The sequence below is a fragment of the Sparus aurata genome, chromosome 13, assembly GCF_900880675.1.
Source record: "Sparus aurata chromosome 13, fSpaAur1.1, whole genome shotgun sequence".
NCBI lineage: Eukaryota > Metazoa > Chordata > Actinopteri > Spariformes > Sparidae > Sparus > Sparus aurata.
In genome coordinates this window covers 24751628-24770365 of record NC_044199.1, presented here as the reverse complement: position 1 = coordinate 24770365, position 18738 = coordinate 24751628, and the positions used below count along the sequence as shown (strand labels likewise).

General features: G+C 38.7%; 3 protein-coding genes across 4 annotated transcripts in view; 1 reads left to right on the top strand and 2 right to left on the bottom strand.

The window, feature by feature from the left end:
• ttc3 (tetratricopeptide repeat domain 3) overlaps positions 1 to 945 on the top strand; it is a 42120-nt gene extending 41175 nt beyond the window's left edge. For both annotated transcript variants that reach the window (XM_030437576.1, XM_030437575.1), the window contains exons 45-46: positions 279 to 371; positions 669 to 945. In XM_030437576.1, the coding sequence (XP_030293436.1) occupies positions 279 to 371; positions 669 to 779 (204 nt within the window). In that variant the 3' untranslated portion in view covers positions 780 to 945. The remainder of the gene's footprint in view (positions 1 to 278; positions 372 to 668) is intronic.
• vps26c (VPS26 endosomal protein sorting factor C) lies at positions 43 to 11320 on the bottom strand. Its single transcript, XM_030437577.1, has 8 exons — positions 11077 to 11320; positions 9483 to 9626; positions 8750 to 8899; positions 7933 to 8013; positions 6952 to 7026; positions 4694 to 4844; positions 4464 to 4616; positions 43 to 2653 (listed from the first exon to the last, which is right to left on the bottom strand). Exons 1-8 carry the CDS (start codon positions 11131 to 11133, stop codon positions 2571 to 2573), a joined length of 894 nt encoding a protein of 297 aa, XP_030293437.1. The 5' UTR covers positions 11134 to 11320; the 3' UTR covers positions 43 to 2570.
• A 2554-nt stretch (positions 11321 to 13874) lies between these two features.
• kcnj15 (potassium inwardly rectifying channel subfamily J member 15) lies at positions 13875 to 17999 on the bottom strand. The gene is made up of 2 exons (XM_030438646.1): positions 17763 to 17999; positions 13875 to 15340 (listed from the first exon to the last, which is right to left on the bottom strand). Exon 2 carries the CDS (start codon positions 15270 to 15272, stop codon positions 14250 to 14252), a length of 1023 nt encoding a protein of 340 aa, XP_030294506.1. The 5' UTR covers positions 15273 to 15340; positions 17763 to 17999; the 3' UTR covers positions 13875 to 14249.
• Between the last annotated feature and the right edge of the window lie 739 nt (positions 18000 to 18738).

Sequence of the window (18738 nt, the reverse complement as noted above, 5' to 3'; positions counted from 1 at the left end):
TCTTAGATTTTATGGAGAAGAAAAATGTTTTAACAACCCACCTTAATGATATCACATTTTATTTAGAGAGAATGGTGTGCACATGAAACAGGCAACAACAAAAATAATAATATGCAGAATAAAAACAAAAGAAAACAACTGGGTGGGTGGCAGATGAGTTTTAATCTCATTATGCTAGATGAGAAGTTAGCAGATCACTACAGTTACTACAAATTATCCTGAGGGTGTGTCTGACACATTGTCAGTTGGACCTGACTCTGTCTTTGTCTGGATTGCAGCTGAATGTTGAGGATCCTTGCATCATCTGTCATGATGACATGACTCCAGACAACATCTGTGTGCTGGAGTGCAGACACAGCTTCCATAAAGAGGTGAGCCATACTGCTGTTAATGAAATGGACACGTGATGGAGATGTTGATTATTTTGATTTCCCGTACTTGATACTACACTTCACTGTTGTTATTGTAGCTCTGGAGCTGGCAGGATTAGTTAGCAACAATAAACAATTAGTTAACAAGAAATGCCGAACAAGGAAGAGTCTGTAACAGAGGTTTGTTTGGAGTCATGGTATAAATCCCTTTTTTTTTTAGTATGAGGTCCAGTTGGATCAGTCTCCTCTGACTTGTTTCCAGTTTTAATGTTGAGTCTTTGTTCTGGTTGTGTTCAGTGTATCAGGTCGTGGCTGAAGGAGCAGAGCACCTGTCCCACCTGCAGAGATCACGCTCTGCTGCCTGACGACTTCCCCGTGCTGTCGGGGAGGAGGCGCCAAGCCCCGTGATGTCTTAACCCTGAACCTGCTGACCCTTCATTTCTTTTATCCTTTTATTTTTTTACCACTTTGTTTCATTAAAATCTCAAATGAGCATGGAGTGTTTTATATCATTTAAATGTTGAGACTTGCACAGAGACCAATTCATAATCTGAATAAACAAAACGTGTTTGAACTCGTCTGTTAGATGTTTATCTGTTGGGAGGTTCTGAAGGCAAACGGCTCTCTTAATGCCATTAAATGCAACGGTTTAACTTGTATGGCTGCATGCAGTCTACAAAACATGGTGCTCATAGTGTAATAGAATCTAATCATTTACCCAACTGCTCAATAAAATGTGTAGTGTATCAGCAAATAATTTCTGCCCAGACTCTGATAATTTGATTTAAATGAGAAGCTAATGATGTTTTTTTTTTTTTTTTTTTTTTTCTGCATTTCATGAACTGCAACACCCACAGCTGCACAAGGTGACATGCAAATGCTCAAATTAAAGGGCGAAGGAAAAGGGATCGTTTGTCATTGATTTTGGAAAAGTTTCTCTTCTGGTAGCCCCATTAGCTTTGTCCCCAGCGCATCTCAGTCTGTTAGCTGAGTGAGTGAGTGAATGACTTCAACCGATAAAAAAAGCTGTTTTACTTTTTGTTTTTTGGGCAGAAAAGACCCAACATGCTAATTAGTAGGTGGATTTTTTTTTTCATTTTTGGACAGACTGGTTGTCAGACAGGCCGTTTCCTGCGCTTCAAGTCTTTATGCTAAGCCAACAGGTTGCTGGCTGTAGCCTTGTATTTGTACGTAGACAGAGTGTTATCAGTCAATGTAACGCTCATCAGCTCAAATAAAAAATCTGACTCCAAACCTTTCATTATACACACATTGATCTGAGGAATGAAAAATATACATTTAGGACATTAAATCCAATTTTCATTTTATCCTTTTATATATGCAAAATGGAACTGATGAGAGTTACATGGGCAGTATCTAACCTAAATTTCAGAAAGCAAGTCAGCCATTTCAGATCCCAAACTTTTCCTTGAAGCATCAATGGTCATTTTCAGCCTGTTTTTTTCCCGGTGCTGTCATCTTGATCACACATAGCTCAGCAGCTGATTGAGTCTGCACAGTCATTTTTAAAAATGAAACATGCATTTTAGTTATCTACATGACAACTGAGCAGACTTCATCTGCTGATGAAGAGCAGATGTGTCTGAAGTCACTGACTCATTTACTCGCTCAGATGCTCAAGAGTGATTTTGGACACAAAATTTTCATCAACAGACTTGCATCTATTACACGCAGCATTACATTGTGGGATTATAACATGAAAGTGGAGTGGAAAAAAGCTATTGCAATGTTTTGTCAAAATGCCTGAACGGGAGTGACAACAGAAGCTATTCAAAGTTTATGAAGATCATCATTGTCCCTAAAAAAAAAAAAAAATGCCAAAGTTCACACTCAGCAATTTGACATTTATTTAACTGAAATAATAATAATAATAATAAAATAAAAAATCATTGAAACAGTTTTGGCCACATTCATCGATTTATGAAAGAAAATTAGGTTAGTTTAAGTCAAGTAAGCCTGGAGCTACTGTGGGTTATGAGGTTTATTTTTCCCCCCGGCTTAAGAGCAACTGCTGCATTATTCAGCAAATCAGTTAAGATCTACTCAAGGAAGGAAACTGCACAGGGGAGGATTATCATGTCCTTTCTGGTTTGAAGAACAGTTCTGTGTTGTAGGGAGCATCAGGGACTCCAGAAGGCCTGCAGTGAACTTATCTCTGAGCTGATGTGACCTCAGGGTTCAGACTCTGCACAGCTTCAGAGGAAAGTTCTCTGTGATCAGATGATCGTCGTGAAGCACGATGACAATGTTGACTTCAAACTCTACAAAGACAGAAAAAAATCATCACATAAGGACAACAGAAGCACCTCTCACTGGGCATGAACATCTGAAATCAGGTCATCGAGAGGTTTACACCTTTACAAGGTGATTTTTGGACAAATAATTTTCTTGCACAAATGCTGCAATTTGAGATAAGTAGTAGGCTAGTAGTAGGCTGAATTTCATGCAGAAAGGCTTGACTAATTTTTGATAACAAAAAAAATGGATCAATTAAATTAGATGAAGCGTTTGTGGCAATTAAGTCCACAAAAAATGTAATGTAAGACTTCTTAAGGTCTGATATGAAGATAACTTAAATGAAGATGTTTTAGGGACATGCAGACACTGTCTGATATATGTAATTGTCTTTAGGTGGACATTTTGGGAAACTAATCTTGGGGTAACTTGCTTTTAGCTACAGTTAGCAGCTGATTAGCTTGTAAGAATAAATGATGGAAGAGGGGAAACGGTTAGGCTGGCTCTGTCTCAAGTCTGCAAATTTACAAGCTTTATCTATACATTTTAATAACACATTCATGGTTATTTCTCTTTAGCTTTTTAGCTCGAAAAGCCGGAGTGTAAAGACTACATGTAGCTATTTTAGCCTCTTGGCTAGTTATTGGAGTCCGCTCTAGTTACCTGGCAACTGTTCAAAGTAGCGATCGACCGATATGGATTTTTTAGGGCTGATGCCGATACCGATTTTTGCTTCATCAGCCTTAGCCGATGACCAATATGGACTGCCGATTTTCTTGAGCCGGTACTACTTTTGATCCCTCAATTTACATCATAAAAATTACACTGATGATAACAAATGTTACGAGTCTCAATTTAAAAAAAAGGAACATTTATTGAAATTAAAAAAGGTGAGGTAGAACAAGAACAAGTAAACAATATTTAACAAATATTAAAAACAGGTGAGGTAGAACAGTGCTCTTTGAAATGCTGCCACACTGGATTGGTTTTCTGCTCTGCCATTTCTTGCAGGGTCTCCAGCAACACAGAGCTGCCTGTGGACACCTGTCTAAATAATGCCGGATTGGCGAATGCAGCAGCCCGCATCGGCCAATGCTGATACACGTAAAAAACGCAAAAATCGGCCGATAATATCGGCCGGCCGATGTATCGGTCTATCACTAGTTCAAAGTCATGAAACAGTTTGACACAGCCTGATGTAATATGGCAAATTAAAAACAAACGAGACATGACATAGAAATTAGCAACTAGCTACATTTTGAGATGCTGGCAAACGGATTTAGTCCAGACTGAGCCAGAACTGACCACTGGCTTTAGCATCACACTAAATCTCCATAATTAATCCTCATCCTTTTTAACTGTTAATTGAGCTAGCTAATATTAGCTAAAGCACCTAGCAAAATAGGTTAACAGTTTTTCCAAAAATGGCTGCTAAGCTAAGTTTATTTTTCAGTAAAACTGTTACTTAATCAACTTTCTAAAAATCAAAAATAGCTACAAAACATTTAGCTAGCTACTTACTATTATCAGTATGTCCAGTGTCTGGACTTAAAGTTGTCTACTAAAGGTTTCTTCCTTTACAAGAGAATCCAGGTATTGGACACAAGATTTTTAAGGTTCAAACAATATTCATTTCTTCAGTGCTATCTGGGGGACAAATGGAGACCTCAAACATGTATCTGAAACATCTTGGCTGCACTTTTTTGCCATTTGCTAGTATATTTATGAAGTCAAAGCATTTAACTCTTGCTGTAGGGTTCTGTGTATGAACAGAAATGACAGTGAGCATCAATTTGAATGAAAAAATCTTAAATCGGCGTGGAGAGATTTACTGACCGACTTTAAAGTTGGTAGTCTCCAGTGTTGGGCAGGTGAACAGCCGGGGGAAAACCATGTAGATGGGAATAGAGAGGCTGTGGCAGACATCACCTTCAGCTATTTGGATGTTCTGTATCTCTGTTGCATCTCTGGCATAACCCTCAGCACAACCTGAACACAGCAGACATTTAGAAAAACAGCAACTCAAAAAAGGTTCATCGAATCATCATTTTAAAGCTCGTACTTACCACAGGTTTCTACTCGCACAAGCTGCAGTTCAATACTCTTTATGGGAACGTCCGAGTTCTCCACCACCACCTCTCCAGTCAGCGGCTGGCTGATGACACAGTTGGTGGCATCTAAATGGCCTCTGATTAGAAACTTCGGCAGTGAAGTCCTCTGGAGACAGAAAGGTTCCTGTCAGTACAGCTTTAATTAGTGTGAATGCTGTATGCATTCACACCAATGCCTGTAGTGCATAATATTATTATTCTTCTGTACATTTTTTGGCTTACTTACCCTCCTAAAAATGTTCAGCTTTTTCAAATATTCAGCTGTTTCAAAATAAAATTTACAATGGAAGTGAATGGGAAAATCTTCAAATCCTCTTCAAATCCACCTGACTTTCATAGGGCCCTATGAAATCCGTTTTATTTTTTCCCAAATTCCGTTTTTTCCGTTTTAATTTTTGGGAATTCCGTTTTTTCCGTTTTAATTTTTGGGAATCCTGATTTACTCTTATTTAACTACTAAAAACAGTGTGTTTTCAATGTAAATAACTCAAATGTACACAAATTAAATAGAAATTACCTTAAATTAATTGAGGGGACAAACATATTTCCTCAATACTGTACCGTACAGTACAGTAAAGTCAAACTGTCAAAATATTTTGACTTCATCATGTCTTCATACAGTAGTATATTTTGTGTTTTTATGGGTTTCATTGAATAAAAACATGGTCAGCTCTCAGGCAGATCCAGAAAAGCCTCCCAGCCCAGGCAGAGTCAGCTAAGAAGGCTGTGGCTAACGGGGCTAGCTAGCTAACAGCAGCTACTGTTAGCAGCAGTTAACAGTCACTCTGGTATTATATGCATATAATACCAGTGGCTAACTCTGGCGCATTACACCTTTAATTCTGATTTCTCAGGTCTGCTTCTTTGCAAAAACAGTTCACCTGACACATACAAGTCGTTCGGGAACTGCTCGGCTCTGTACTGAGGGGTAAATGTCAAGTTTCTCAGCTTTTTCGCCGACGAAGACGGAGCCGTGGGCAGCCACTTCGGCATGCTTGCAATGTTTAGACGGGAGAGCTCAGTCTGTGGGGAGGGGGGCGGCGGCGACTTGTCGTGCCACCCAGATTTGGTTCCCCCCGTGCAGTTTTCCCCAGACAAAAGTTCCTCTTCCACACGAGAACAACATTTCAGTGAAATTATGTCAAATTCCGCGATATTCCGTGTTAAAAAGTAGATTCCGTTTTAATCGGCCAATTCCGCGATTCCGTCCGCAATTCCGTGATCGCGGAAATCATACGGCCCTACTTTCAACCTCTTCTCCTCCTTTATAGTTTGACCTTAAGACATCATTCCAACTTTGACAAAGTTACAAGACTTTGAACTATTCAGAATGTCTACAGCTGAATAGTTCTTTTAGGGTTTTGAAATCATCACAGTTTTAGTTTTAAGGAATTTTAGCCCGTCTTCTGGTTTTATAATGGGTGTGTACTGCATGAGCTACAGTGGGTCACATGACCCCTAGAGTGGAGAGCAGCTGGAAATACTTGAGAAAAAATTCTCTTCAGCTTGATTTGGATCCCACATTGTTTACTTCACATAGACAAATACAGAGAAATTTTGGAAATCTTGTTGGCTTTCAGCTGATGGTCTTATTTCAGATGTAGAACTCACACTTTTGGATGTAGAAGCCCTAGAGCTGCAAGCACTCCAGCAACTCCCCCATAAGCCACAATGTTAATTTTGAGCCTAAAGTTGTGGTGGAGAGCAGACAGTACCTGTTTTGTCTTTCGCTCTAACACCCTAATTTTTTACTCTACAGAAATGATAAAGAAACACATCATAAAGTTCAGCAATGTCTCCTGTTACTCGCTGTATAAATATTTCGGCCGCAACCATTACACTTTTTTCTAGACTCGCTGGAATTTGGGAGGTTTTTTCCCATTCGTTCTTATGGGGAAATGTTCAACTTTGGTTCTCCTACTGCTTCAGTATATGTTCAGCTATCAAAATGTTCATCTTTTTAAGCCCATTCAGCCTATTAATTTTCAGCTTTTCTGCCTTTTCAGCTTTTGAAAAGTTCAGCTTTTTCTGCAAAGTCTTGACCATTCATTGCTATAGCTTTATGCATTTCAGGCTAGTATTTTCCAATATATTCAGCATTTTTTTCCAGATCACTTCAGCTGTCAGCCTTCACACTGTATTTTCGCAGGAAATGCAAATGTTTCTAGTTTAAACAGAAAGAAGCAACAAAATGAATCTCTGGTGTTTCTCACCTCGCGGGTGTTCTGCAGGGTGTCTGGAGTGATGGTGAAGTTGACCGGAGTGGGGACAACTTTAGCTTTCTGGGGCTGGAAGTCAAACAGGTTCCACATAGTTCAACACGGTGAACATTAACATTTGATTAAAAACATTTCAGCTGAAAACATTTTTTAACAATTTTTATGATGAATGCAGTTGCAAAAGTATAGTTTACAGAATTCCTCAATACAGCATCAATCAATCAATCAATGTATTTGTCACTTTGTTCATTTTACCAGCTGTTCACGATTAATCATGACACTTTAACACTCACTAACTTTGATGCCAGGAGACAGCAAATAAATATGACAGCAGGATTGTTTCTTTTCAAAAATAGGTTTTTTTTTGGTTACGTCAATGATTGTGTAGATAAAACACAAGATTATGTTGAAAATCAAGAATTTTTCAAGGTGTAAAGGGAGAAAATGTGCCTTAATGCATAAGGTCAGAACAAGACTTTCAAAAACCTCAGAATTGCTGAGAGATTTTCATTCCAGACTGTCATGTTGACAAAAGGGTGCCGATGACACACAACTGATCTCAGATGAGGTTTAGCGTAACAAGATTACTCCAGGACTACATCAGAAGTTTGTGATATTCAATAAAATCCTGCAAGATGTCAAAGCATTGGGATAAATTGCTCAGTCAATCTCTAACACGTGGTGTTTCAATCAAATGAAAAGAGAAGATGTAAAAAAGACACAGAGGGGATTCAATCAAAAAGAAAGAAGAAGGAGCAATATAGGCTAATCAAAATAATGACAAAAGTTATCAGTCTGACTGTATGACTTTACTGCATCAAAACCCTGTGACAGTGTGATCACAGCTGTGTATATTCCCCAAATCCTGTAGGCTTGTGAAAGAAGAAATGCAAAGGAGAAACAAGCAAAACGATTATTCTACTCTAATAACATCATCACAATAGTTTATCTACAAGGTGTGTATTGTTCACTCACCTGGCAGTGCACAATGAACTCACAGTTCCTGCTCAGGTCTTTGGCCAGCAGGGAGCGCTTCATGTCACAGCGCAGGGTGTACTGAGGAGGAGACAACAGGAGGAACTGCATTTAAAAAGCAATGTACTACAACTATTTAAAACATATAGTTCTTTTATTCTTTTTACAAATAATTCAGTGCATTATGTTGTTACCTGTCTTTTTGTTACTAATCTGATTCAACAACATTTATTTTAATTTCTTAAGAATACAAAATATAAAATGTGTTTGTTTTTCCATGCATTTGTAGAAGATGTCTTTGTGTAAAATTTCTCCTGCACAAGCTCTTGTTAACTTTGGATTTTTTAAGTATATATAGGTAAAGATGAAAGAAACAAATAAAGTGTGAATTCACAATAGCTGCGACTGCGTAAGGGCAGCCACCCACACATTCTTATGCACCCAACCTCAAACACTTCACCGCCATGGCAAATTTCAACATCACAGATTTATATCAGTTGCTTGAGCTTGAAAACAGTTTTATGGATCAATAAGCTAATAGAATATTGTAGACCACTTGATTGATGGACCAAGAGAAGGAAATAGAGTAGTGAACTATAAACAAGGCAGAGAATTTCAAACATAATGCATTCGGTTCAGTTCAATCAAAATCTGGTTTAATCTGTTTGTGGCGTGAGAAGCATAAAGTCAAAAGCTCCTCCATGATATATCACAAGATGAAAAGGAGTCAGAAGTGTGTTGGGTGTGTGTCCTCTGTGCGTTTTGTCAGTTAAAAAAGGGTGAAAGTGTGTCTCTGACTTCTGTGTCCCCCACTCACCTGAATGTTGACGAAGACACCGTGGTAGGTCTCGTACAAAACTTTGTTGCCTTTTGTGTTCAGAGGAAACTCAAAGGGGATCTCAGTTTTGCCTGCCGGGACTTTTCCCGCCTTGGCCACCTCGACATTACTGCTGATCAGCTGGATGGGCTGCAACATACGCAGGAAATCAAATCATCACATTGGAGAAGTTAGAATCAGAGAACTGTTTCTTTGTTATTTTGTCTTTATACTGACTACTCTAATTTCTATGTGCGATCAGTGAGGTCTGATCTGATCATTAGTCATTCGTTTTAGACTGTCTGACTATTTAAATGAGAGCTTTTCAAACTTTGGGCCTTGTTTTTTCATAACGTCAGTTATCAAAAGGATATCACAGAGCAGAATAGTGTGTCAATCGGTTAAAGAGATAGTTCAGAGATAGAGATACAGTAGTTTACAAGGGATTTTACAGGTTTTTTTCACTTTCCTAGAGTCCTGTGACTAATAAATGTCTGAGGCTAGACCTTTTTTAATGTATTTGGTCTAGTTTGAAGCACTGTCAAACTGTTTTTGTTATATTTTCCTAAAGCAATATTCGGCTATCTTGGCTCAATTGTTGAGTGTCTATGAGATCAAATAACATCATCATGATCAAATAAGCATTCGAGTTGAGTGGCTACTTTTTACCGGGCTGTGTCTGACAGCTTCTAACTTAGAGAATCTGATTTAAATGATTCCGCTCATAGTTCACCTTGACAGAGTTGTAGAAAGCCTCGAAGACGCCGACGCTCTTAGAACTCAGCTGCAGGTTCACCAGCCCCTCCATGTTCAGAGAGATACCATGGTGCTGCAGCGCCTCTTTACACACCAGCAAGATGACACCGGCCACCACTTCCTGCACACAGAACAACACCACTGAGGTCCTGACGCCTGTCTTCCCTGCTTTGAAGATTTTCATAGTGAATAGTCCATTTTAATATCGTCAACTCTGATCTCAGATGCAGTATTAACATGTCCAGGTAATGTGTCTGACTTATTTTCACCCCATATTGATCACAGCACAGCCTGCGGTTCAAACACCACACCTGCACCAGCATCTGTAACCCAATCAGAACTTAAAATCATCCTATGAATCATTTAAAAAATGTATATGGCAGGTTCATCAGAGGGCAGCCTTCAAACAAAAGTGAAAAAATGCAAGAGTGCTGTCACTTACTGCCAGAATATTTTCTTTGCTTATTTGAAAAACATTTCACAATATCTAAAGGTAGCAAAAACGGGAAAAAGTCAAATTATTGCAATAATGCCAATATGCAACATCAGTGGGAACCATTATACATCTAAAGAATACTTCACTTATATCTGTATAACAACAACAGACAGTCCAGAATGTATAGATTAGATTAAAAAAAGCTGATGTAGAGGGAAGACAGTGCATTTATCTTTACACCTGTGACATAATCTTACACTTACAAAGACAGAAAATGTGTTTAAAATGTCTTCTTTTTAAACTTATTTGACATTTTCTGTGATGAGCTTTATGTATGGTTTGAAAAATCATTCTGAGATTATTTTGTTATTTTAGATATTAAGATATGATTACTGATTAATGGGAATTATTATATTTTCAGTAAAAAATTTTCACTGACGAAAACAATAAAATCATTATCATGCAATATGTTTCCTTAGTAAAACATCCCAGATTCCAATAATCAGTAAATGCAAAATATTGGCCCTGATAATCAGTCAGGGCAGTTATTAGGACAACCCTATTTCTTAAATCTGGAGGAAAAAAGTAAAATAATGACAAGTACTATACTATTATAATGCTGTTTTGACCACTTTTGGCCTCTATCTCCACATTGAAGCTTCTTGAATTTGAATATTTCACTTAGCGATGTACCTATAAATCATGTTATCAGTGTCAGTTGAGCAGTTGTTGTTATTAAAGAAGCATCATTAGTTTTTACAGATTTGTGATAGACTGAAATATTAATAGTGGTAGTAGTAACTGGTAGCCAGCTGTGTATAGGTCTGCCTGTACTGCAGTAATACTTTACAGGTCAATACCTGGTCAACCATCAGTGTTTGCTCTGTATGACGTTATTCTTCTTTCTGCACAGAATGTGACAGGATGACAGATTTTGGCGCAACACCCTGCTAATCAGCTGCTGGTCATGTGAGGACAACGCCTCCCAGATAGCTAGCTAGCTAGCAAATGTGTTTATAGAACATACTATTTTACTGACACTTGCAGCTCAGTTAAACACCAAGACAGAAAGATTAAAGTTAGCTAAGCCAGCAACAGAAGCAGCTTGTTAGCTGACTGTGATGGACGTACTTACCCCTTCATGGTAAACTTTGTTGGCTCTTTTCAGTCTTATATCCAAAGTGACGCTCATGTCTGACAACCACACTTCAGACACACATTAAACGAACTGGTTAATAGGTATTTATTATTTAAAAAATAAACAAACTTTGTGGAGTTTTTTTTATCTACATGTAGCTCCTCTTCTAGTTTGAGTTCCGCTCTGCAGCAAAAACAACTCGACTTCCGGTTCAAATCCTTCAGAATAAAACCCGCATCTCAGCCCTGTGTTCCTCGAAAAGGCTTCCCCTGCCTCTATCATTCAAAATAAAAGCGTCAATTCCGTAATTGGTGGCTTGATGGAGTCTGGCCATAAAAAAAATAAAAAAAAGATTGTTAATGTGTTAACTTAGTGCCAAAAATGTTTCCTCTTATCTGTAAAGTCAGTAGTTTGCTGTACAGCGGTGACATCTTGAGGCTTAACTGCTCACTAACAATGATGTCATTAGTGTTTTGAAAATATAATGGTTCATCAAGTTAAAATCCAATCTCCATTAATCTAAGGTGCCACGACATCAGGAGCAGACAAATACAGCCATACAACGCCTGTACCAGGAAATTAAAATTGAAATTTGATCATCATCATCACTCAAATAGCATGAACACTTTATTGCTATTGTGGATTTACATTTTCATTTTCAGAAGTCCCTCATGGGCTACTATAATCAGGACCACAACCATTATATCAGATGACCTTTTTGGACAATCTTGTTGATCAAAGTGTCACCTCTCTGACAGTAAAAGAGCAGTTGTGTTTTGGGTTGAAAGAATGTTTTGACCAGATACAACCCGTCGCTCGTTCTGGCTGCTTTTCAGTGTTGCCAAAACAAAAGACAACTGGAGCAGGTGGCTGAACCTGTTCTGTCCTTCAAACCGCTTCATCCAATTACCTTTCCATTCATTCTCTATTAGCACTTATTTCCATTCAGTGTCATCGGTAACTGGAGACTATCCCAACATGCTCTGGAAGGCATTTACCATCTATTTGCACAAAATTAACACGTCATTTCATTTTATTTTTACTTAATAAAGAGGCCTCTATTTACAAAACAAATCAGTTTGTTCAAGTCTACATCATATAATCCTTTGTACCAACAAACCCCCTGTATTATTATAGCATTATGATGTATTTGTCTATCCTAATAATATAATAATTAATGATTTAATAAAGTATGTGCCATAGCTACAAAATCATTCACAGCAGGATCAGCACCTGTAGATGTGTGAGAGGCACCAATGTATGTCATACTGCTGTAGATTCATACTTCTCTATATTCCAGGTAGTTTGAAAATTATTCATCCAACTAAAATTATTCAACATGAAGCAGTATGTTCAGTGGCGGTTCTAGACCAGTTTTAATAGGGGGGCCAGGTTGGGGCGGCTTTTTTGTTAGGGGGCACATACAACCCGGGAAAAAAAGATAAATCCCTCATTCAGACAAAACAGTGTTTACAATTTCAGCAATTTTGATTGGGTAGTAAACTGCTGAGACACTTTACTTCAGCCTTTCCCCTCAAAACTAAATCATTGCAAGAAATCTGTCATTGTATTATTAATGCAGACTCCCTGTCAGGGGGGCCACAGGGGGGTCCAGACTCAGAGTTACGGGGGCACTGGCCCCTGTTGCCCCCCCCCCTAGAACCGCCCCTGAGTATGTTTTGACACTCGATGCTGCTGATGTTTGGGACTGGAGCTACCAGGAATATACTTTTACTTCAGATCATCATTATCTTTATCAATCATTATCAGTTTGATAATGGAGAAAATAATGCATAATCACAATCTCAGAGTCCGATAGTGTAGTTGAATAGCCACCTAGTTTTAATTTCTGTTCAGACCAGAGCTCTGTCTTGTCCTGCTAAGCCAGTTTAGGCTAAACCCGCTGAGTCATCCGGGTATACCATGAGCGCAAAAAAGCCCATAAAACCACAACCTTGAATTTCTTTTTAACAAAGTAAACAAACAAGATATAGCATATTAAGTACTATGATTTTTAGGAGTTTGTTTTCTTCTGAGTTAGTTAGGTGTTGCTAGCTGTAAGCAAGCTAACAGTCTCCTAGCTTTAGCTTAATATTTAAGCTACCAGAACAGGGTGATGGGCATTGTCTGCAAAGGAGAAGTCTGATATATTGAGATAAAAGCGTGTTCACCGTCTTACACAGAGTCAAATAAGGAGCTGATTAGCCTCCCAATTTTAGTTTCTTTCCAGAACAGAGGTGTTAGCTTAGCACACACAGACAGGGAACAGGGGCCTATTGCTAATGTTATGTTGTACACCTTGGATCCATTAACTTCAAATCTGTCTGATTAATTACGAATAAATCTATGTTATTTGAATGTTTCTTGATCTACAACCTGAAGAAAGGGACTGCTTACATCATCAAAGTCCTGCTCAGTCTTATCTTGCAAAGCTATCTAAAACCCACTGACCCATTCTAGCCTGCTTTAGCTGGCATAAAACCACAACCTCTAATTTGAATCTATTTTTTTTAACCTTTCTTTTCAATTATTATTATAATTTTTGGGGGGGATAAATTAAGCAAACAACATAGGCAATAAATTGTTAGCGGTTTGGCTGTTAGCAAACCAACGGTCTCTTGGCTTTAGCTTAATTTTTAGCTTACATCGATCAATCTTCTCATTTATCTTGGCATGAAAACAACTGCATATTTCCCAAAAAAGGACTATCACGATGTAAAAACTGAGGGATCTAAAAAAAATAATACATAAATTCTTCTTAAAATGCCTTAATTTGTGGACGTTAAAACTCTCAATTGAAACCCAGGCTAATACATTTTATTTGGGGTTATCAACTCTACTAAGAAGCATCCAGGTACAGGTAAATTCAAACTTGAAAATATAACAATAATTAAACATAAATGATGATTATGATAATTCAACTAGGCTAATGAATAAAATGCAGAAAAAAATATGATTTCATTGCATGTCAGATTTTCCAATGTGGAGCATCCAAGAGTCCTTTTTAATGAAAACTTGGGCCAAATCACTTTTATACAATATTATACAAAAATATCAGGGGTCATGGCTATGAGAATACGAAGATTGGCATATTATGTCAGGAAATAAACATACTGATTGAGGCCTAACTAACATAACAGAGTTACACTGGGAGAGATGACATGTATCCTCTAATCTCTTTTATAATCTTCCTCCAGTTTGAGCTTCTCTGTGTTGTTACTGATGAAAGCTGCATCGTTGCTCACTTGGACCTTGTCAAAAAAGTTGAAATCTGCCACATAGCGTCCACCTGTGGTGCTGAATAGCACCGGCTTGAACTCGTAACCCCATAGGATTTCCTGGGGAACGTAGGAGGTGCGACTCTGGCATGTGGCAGCTGTTGACTCCATGGTGGCGTTGAGGGTGATCAGCAGCTCGAAGTCACGAGTGCGCAGGTTTTCTGCATTAAGTCCTGCCAGTGGGCTGTGCTCGTCCAAAACATGGTAGAAGGTGAGCGGGAGGATGAGGAAGGGGCACTCGCCACTGGAGTCCATGTTGAACTCCACAGAGCTCTGGTGGATTTGTGTCTTCTCACCCTCCTCTGTCACGTTGGAGTGGAGGAGCTTTCCTGTGAGCTGGCATTGGATTAGAAGACTCTTCCTCATGTTAGCCACTCTCACCATCAAACACAGCTTGCCCTGGCGGCGGCAAATCACCGCCGACTGGCTGAACTTGATGGTCTCTGCTCGCTTCTTGGGTCGAGCCAGTTTGGCGAGAAAGGCACCAGTGACAAAGATCTCAGCCAGGCCGGTGATGACGAGCTGAGCCACTAGAGTGAAGATAGCTAGAGGACATTCCTCTGAGATATACCGAAAACCGTAGCCAATCGTGGTCTGTGATTCCAGAGAGAATAGGAAGGCTCCGGTGAGCGTCCCCACGTTCATCACACACGCTGTGTGGTTAGAACTCAGATCAGCCTCAAAGTCTCCATTGCCCATGCCGATGAAGTAAAAGATGACCCCGAAGATGAACCAAGTCATGACAAAGGTGGAGGCAAACAGAGTGAGTTTGTAGCGCCATTTCATGTCCACCACAGTGGTCCAAATGTCGTGCAGGTACAGCTTGACCATGCCCTCCACGTTGTCAATCCGCACATTGTTGTGGCCGTCCTTGGACACGATTCTTCGCTGGACCTCGGCCTTCCTGGTGGCCATGATGCTCAGGATTAGTTAAAACTGATGATGACTACTCAGGTTTCAGCACAGCAATGCCAGTGAAAGGACTGAGAAAAGAACAAAAAATATATGATAAATATCTCACCATTAAGCATTCCTAATACTATTTTTTGCCCCCTAAGATACAATTTAAAGTCTTTAATTTACAAAACAAAAAAAATCCTTTTTTTTTTACTATCCACACACAGGCTTTGTCACGATTCAGGGACTGCATCCTTCGAAGAATGCATTTGAAGGCCAATTATGTCACAGCGCTGCACAAATGCTGTCCCAATTCGAAGGCTCCTTCAAATGAAGCCTTCTTTTCCCACTTTGTGGACGATACACCACGACTATACCTCGTGGCCTCACATATCCCAAGATTCTTTGCACTCCATTCATTCCCCCCCAAAAAAATGATAACGGCGAAATCAGGTGATGCAGATTTAATAATGGTAATAATGATAACATTACTGTGGGTTCAAATAACAGGTTTAACTTTCCATGGTGCTCTCTTAACTGGAAATATACCCGCAGCTGCTTCTCCTCCTCCTCCAGAATCAGCAGGATTCAAAAGAAAAGCAAAAATAGGTAAAATGTTTTTACTTTTTACTCGTCTTTTCACTCTTACTTTTATGGGCCTGGGTAGCAGAAGTCGTGACATGGGGTAAGGGCAGGAACATCAACCAGGAATACTCCGACGGCCAAAACCTCAGATCTCATTTAACAACGATTGACGTGTCTGTGAAGGTCTCTCTGAAGGACTCGCCTTCGAGGACCGCAAAGGCCACATCCTTCGAAGGATGCAGCCCCTAAATTGGGACACTACACTGACAAACTCCAACCAACTATGTCCTTGGTCTGTGACCAGCTAGCATATAGCTGATGTATGTTGAGTCGTTTCATTGGCTGTTTGGGGCGGGTAAACAGTCCATTGGTCAAATTTGTGCAGATGACACACTTGACACAAAAAACTTGACAGACCGTTAAGATCTCAAATTAACACATTATCATTACTTCTTGTTTTCTAACTTCAGACAGGACCGGGCTAGCATATTTTGCCATGGCTCCAGCATTTAGGCTAAGTTAAGCTAACCAGCTGCTGCTTGTAGCTTTATATTTACTGAACAGATATGAGATTGGTATAAATCATCCAAATCTTAGAAAGAAAGCAAATATGTGCATTTCACAAAAACAATTCCTTGAACATTACTAGCCATTTTCCAAAATATTCATTTGTGTTTAAGATTTCCGGAGCAGATTTCTCTTGCCTCTTGGATGCCCAGTTCGATTAATTTGTCTAAGAAATCCAATTTAGATTAACATATTAAACTTCCTTTAGGCAAATTAAATCAACACAGTGTGATAAGTAAATGGAATAAGTACACTAATCTTTATCCTCAATGCTGCAAATCAATGACAATGGATGAAGTTAAAGTTTTGCTTTACAGCTGCGCCACAGTGATGGAATGTAACTCACCATTTTTTACTCATGTACTGTGCTTGAATACGATTTTTGAAGGTGCTTCTACTTCAAGTATGATTAATTAATTTCCATTTTCTGCTACTTTATACTTCCACTCCACTACATGCATTTCCAGAAATAAACTTTTTAAACTTAAGAACATTTAATATGATACACTTCTGATAGACTATGATATGGTAGACTTCTAATCCAGTAGCTACTATTCTTATTGGTGGCTTTCATTTTGACCAAAGTTAACTATCTTTACTTTTATTCAATTATGACTAATGGGTATTTTCTTTTTTTGCAAAAACTGCTTTTCTTTTGGTGAAAGTAAACAAGTATTAACAATTGAATATACGCAGATTTTGCATTTCTTACTGTGAAAAAGAAAAGAAAAGAAAAACGAAGCTGTTTTTTGTAACGTCAAATGTAAAAACTAAAATTTTGCTTCAACAGCTGTTAAGTACAGAGTATTATGTTGATGAAGCTTCTCAGTCATCCATAAGTGCTGTATCGTAAGGGTTCTGGACTTGGTTCAGTTTCATGAAGAGGTTTCCCCTCTCATCCAAGAGGCTCCTACAAGTTCAACAATCTGGAGCGGAGTTTGCAGGCTTTTAAACTCTATGTGGGAATGTCCTTACAGAGTAATAAGTAAAGCATATTTAATGTACAAATTAAAATAGTCTCCAAGTACCAGTATCTAAAAACCCAAGATTATTCCCATGAGGCTAAAAAATGCTCAAATGTTCATATGTTCCTTTACAGTTGATCAAGATTTGACTCTGAAGGGGACAAAGTCACAGCAGCTGATTTAACACAATAAAATGAGATTTCATACATTTAAAAAAATCAAACATACCATAAACCATACAGTGTCTACGTACCAAACTGCTGTTTCCTATCTAGGTTTAAACAAAGTTGAAAGTTAACCTCGTAGTAAACCATTACAGGAGCCCAAGGACACTGTTACTTTCAATAATCATTGATTACATGATAAATCTGACAATGTGTATTATACTCACATCCCACTGCGCTGCCGTGTCGAATAGTCTCAGGTGTTTGCCGTCACTTGTCTCAGGGTCACGCACAATCTGTAAAATGAAGCTGCCAGAGAACATCTAGTTCAGTGTCTTCTTTCTCCTATTGTCCTGGGCTGTGAGCACTGAACTTTGGCACAGTCGTATTCAGGCTGGAACAGAAATGAAACACAACGCTGAGCTGTAAACTCCGATCTGCATGTGGGTTGGCTGTTGTTCCTCCGCCTCCCCTACCTGTCCACAGGTGAGATACTGAACACCTCAGGTGTGTTTTGCTTCTTTTATGGTTGTTGTTGCTTTACACACACACACCCAGATTTACTGCTTCCAGTACCTGATTGTTCTCTGAAGGGCATTATGAGTTGTTGGGACACTCATGGTGTCAATACAAATTTTAAAAAAAGGCAAATTCTAAAATTCTGGAGTTTTAGACATGTCTCTGTGACAGTGTAGCAGTATGTGCTGACAGACAGTTGTACATTCATTTAAAGGTAAGTTCATCCAAAATTGAAAAATGAGTCATTGTCTATTTATTTAGATGGAAAGCTGAGTAAAGTTTCATAGCCCACAAAACATTTCTGGAGCCTTACAGCAAAACAACAACAATCTCCTGAACAAGTTAAGTGGCTTTTAAAACGTGAGCTCCATACAGCTGAGATACCAAATTGATTTAATGAGGTCAAGCTCATGCACCCACTTCAGATGGGGAGCCTGCTCACATTTTCAGCTTATCAGCTACATTGAAAATTTCAGTTTATAAATTGTGTAAATAATGTATTCTCAATCAATTTTGGGGTCTCAAGGGGTTACAGAGTTGGATTATGCTGAACATAATATATAGAGCCAATTTATGTTTTGTTTTTGTTTTTTTAAGTACTGAATGTATTTTTATTTATTAGTTTAGATAAGTAAGATCACAGTGAAGTTGACGAGTTAGAAAGAGTTCAAACACTGCCAGACA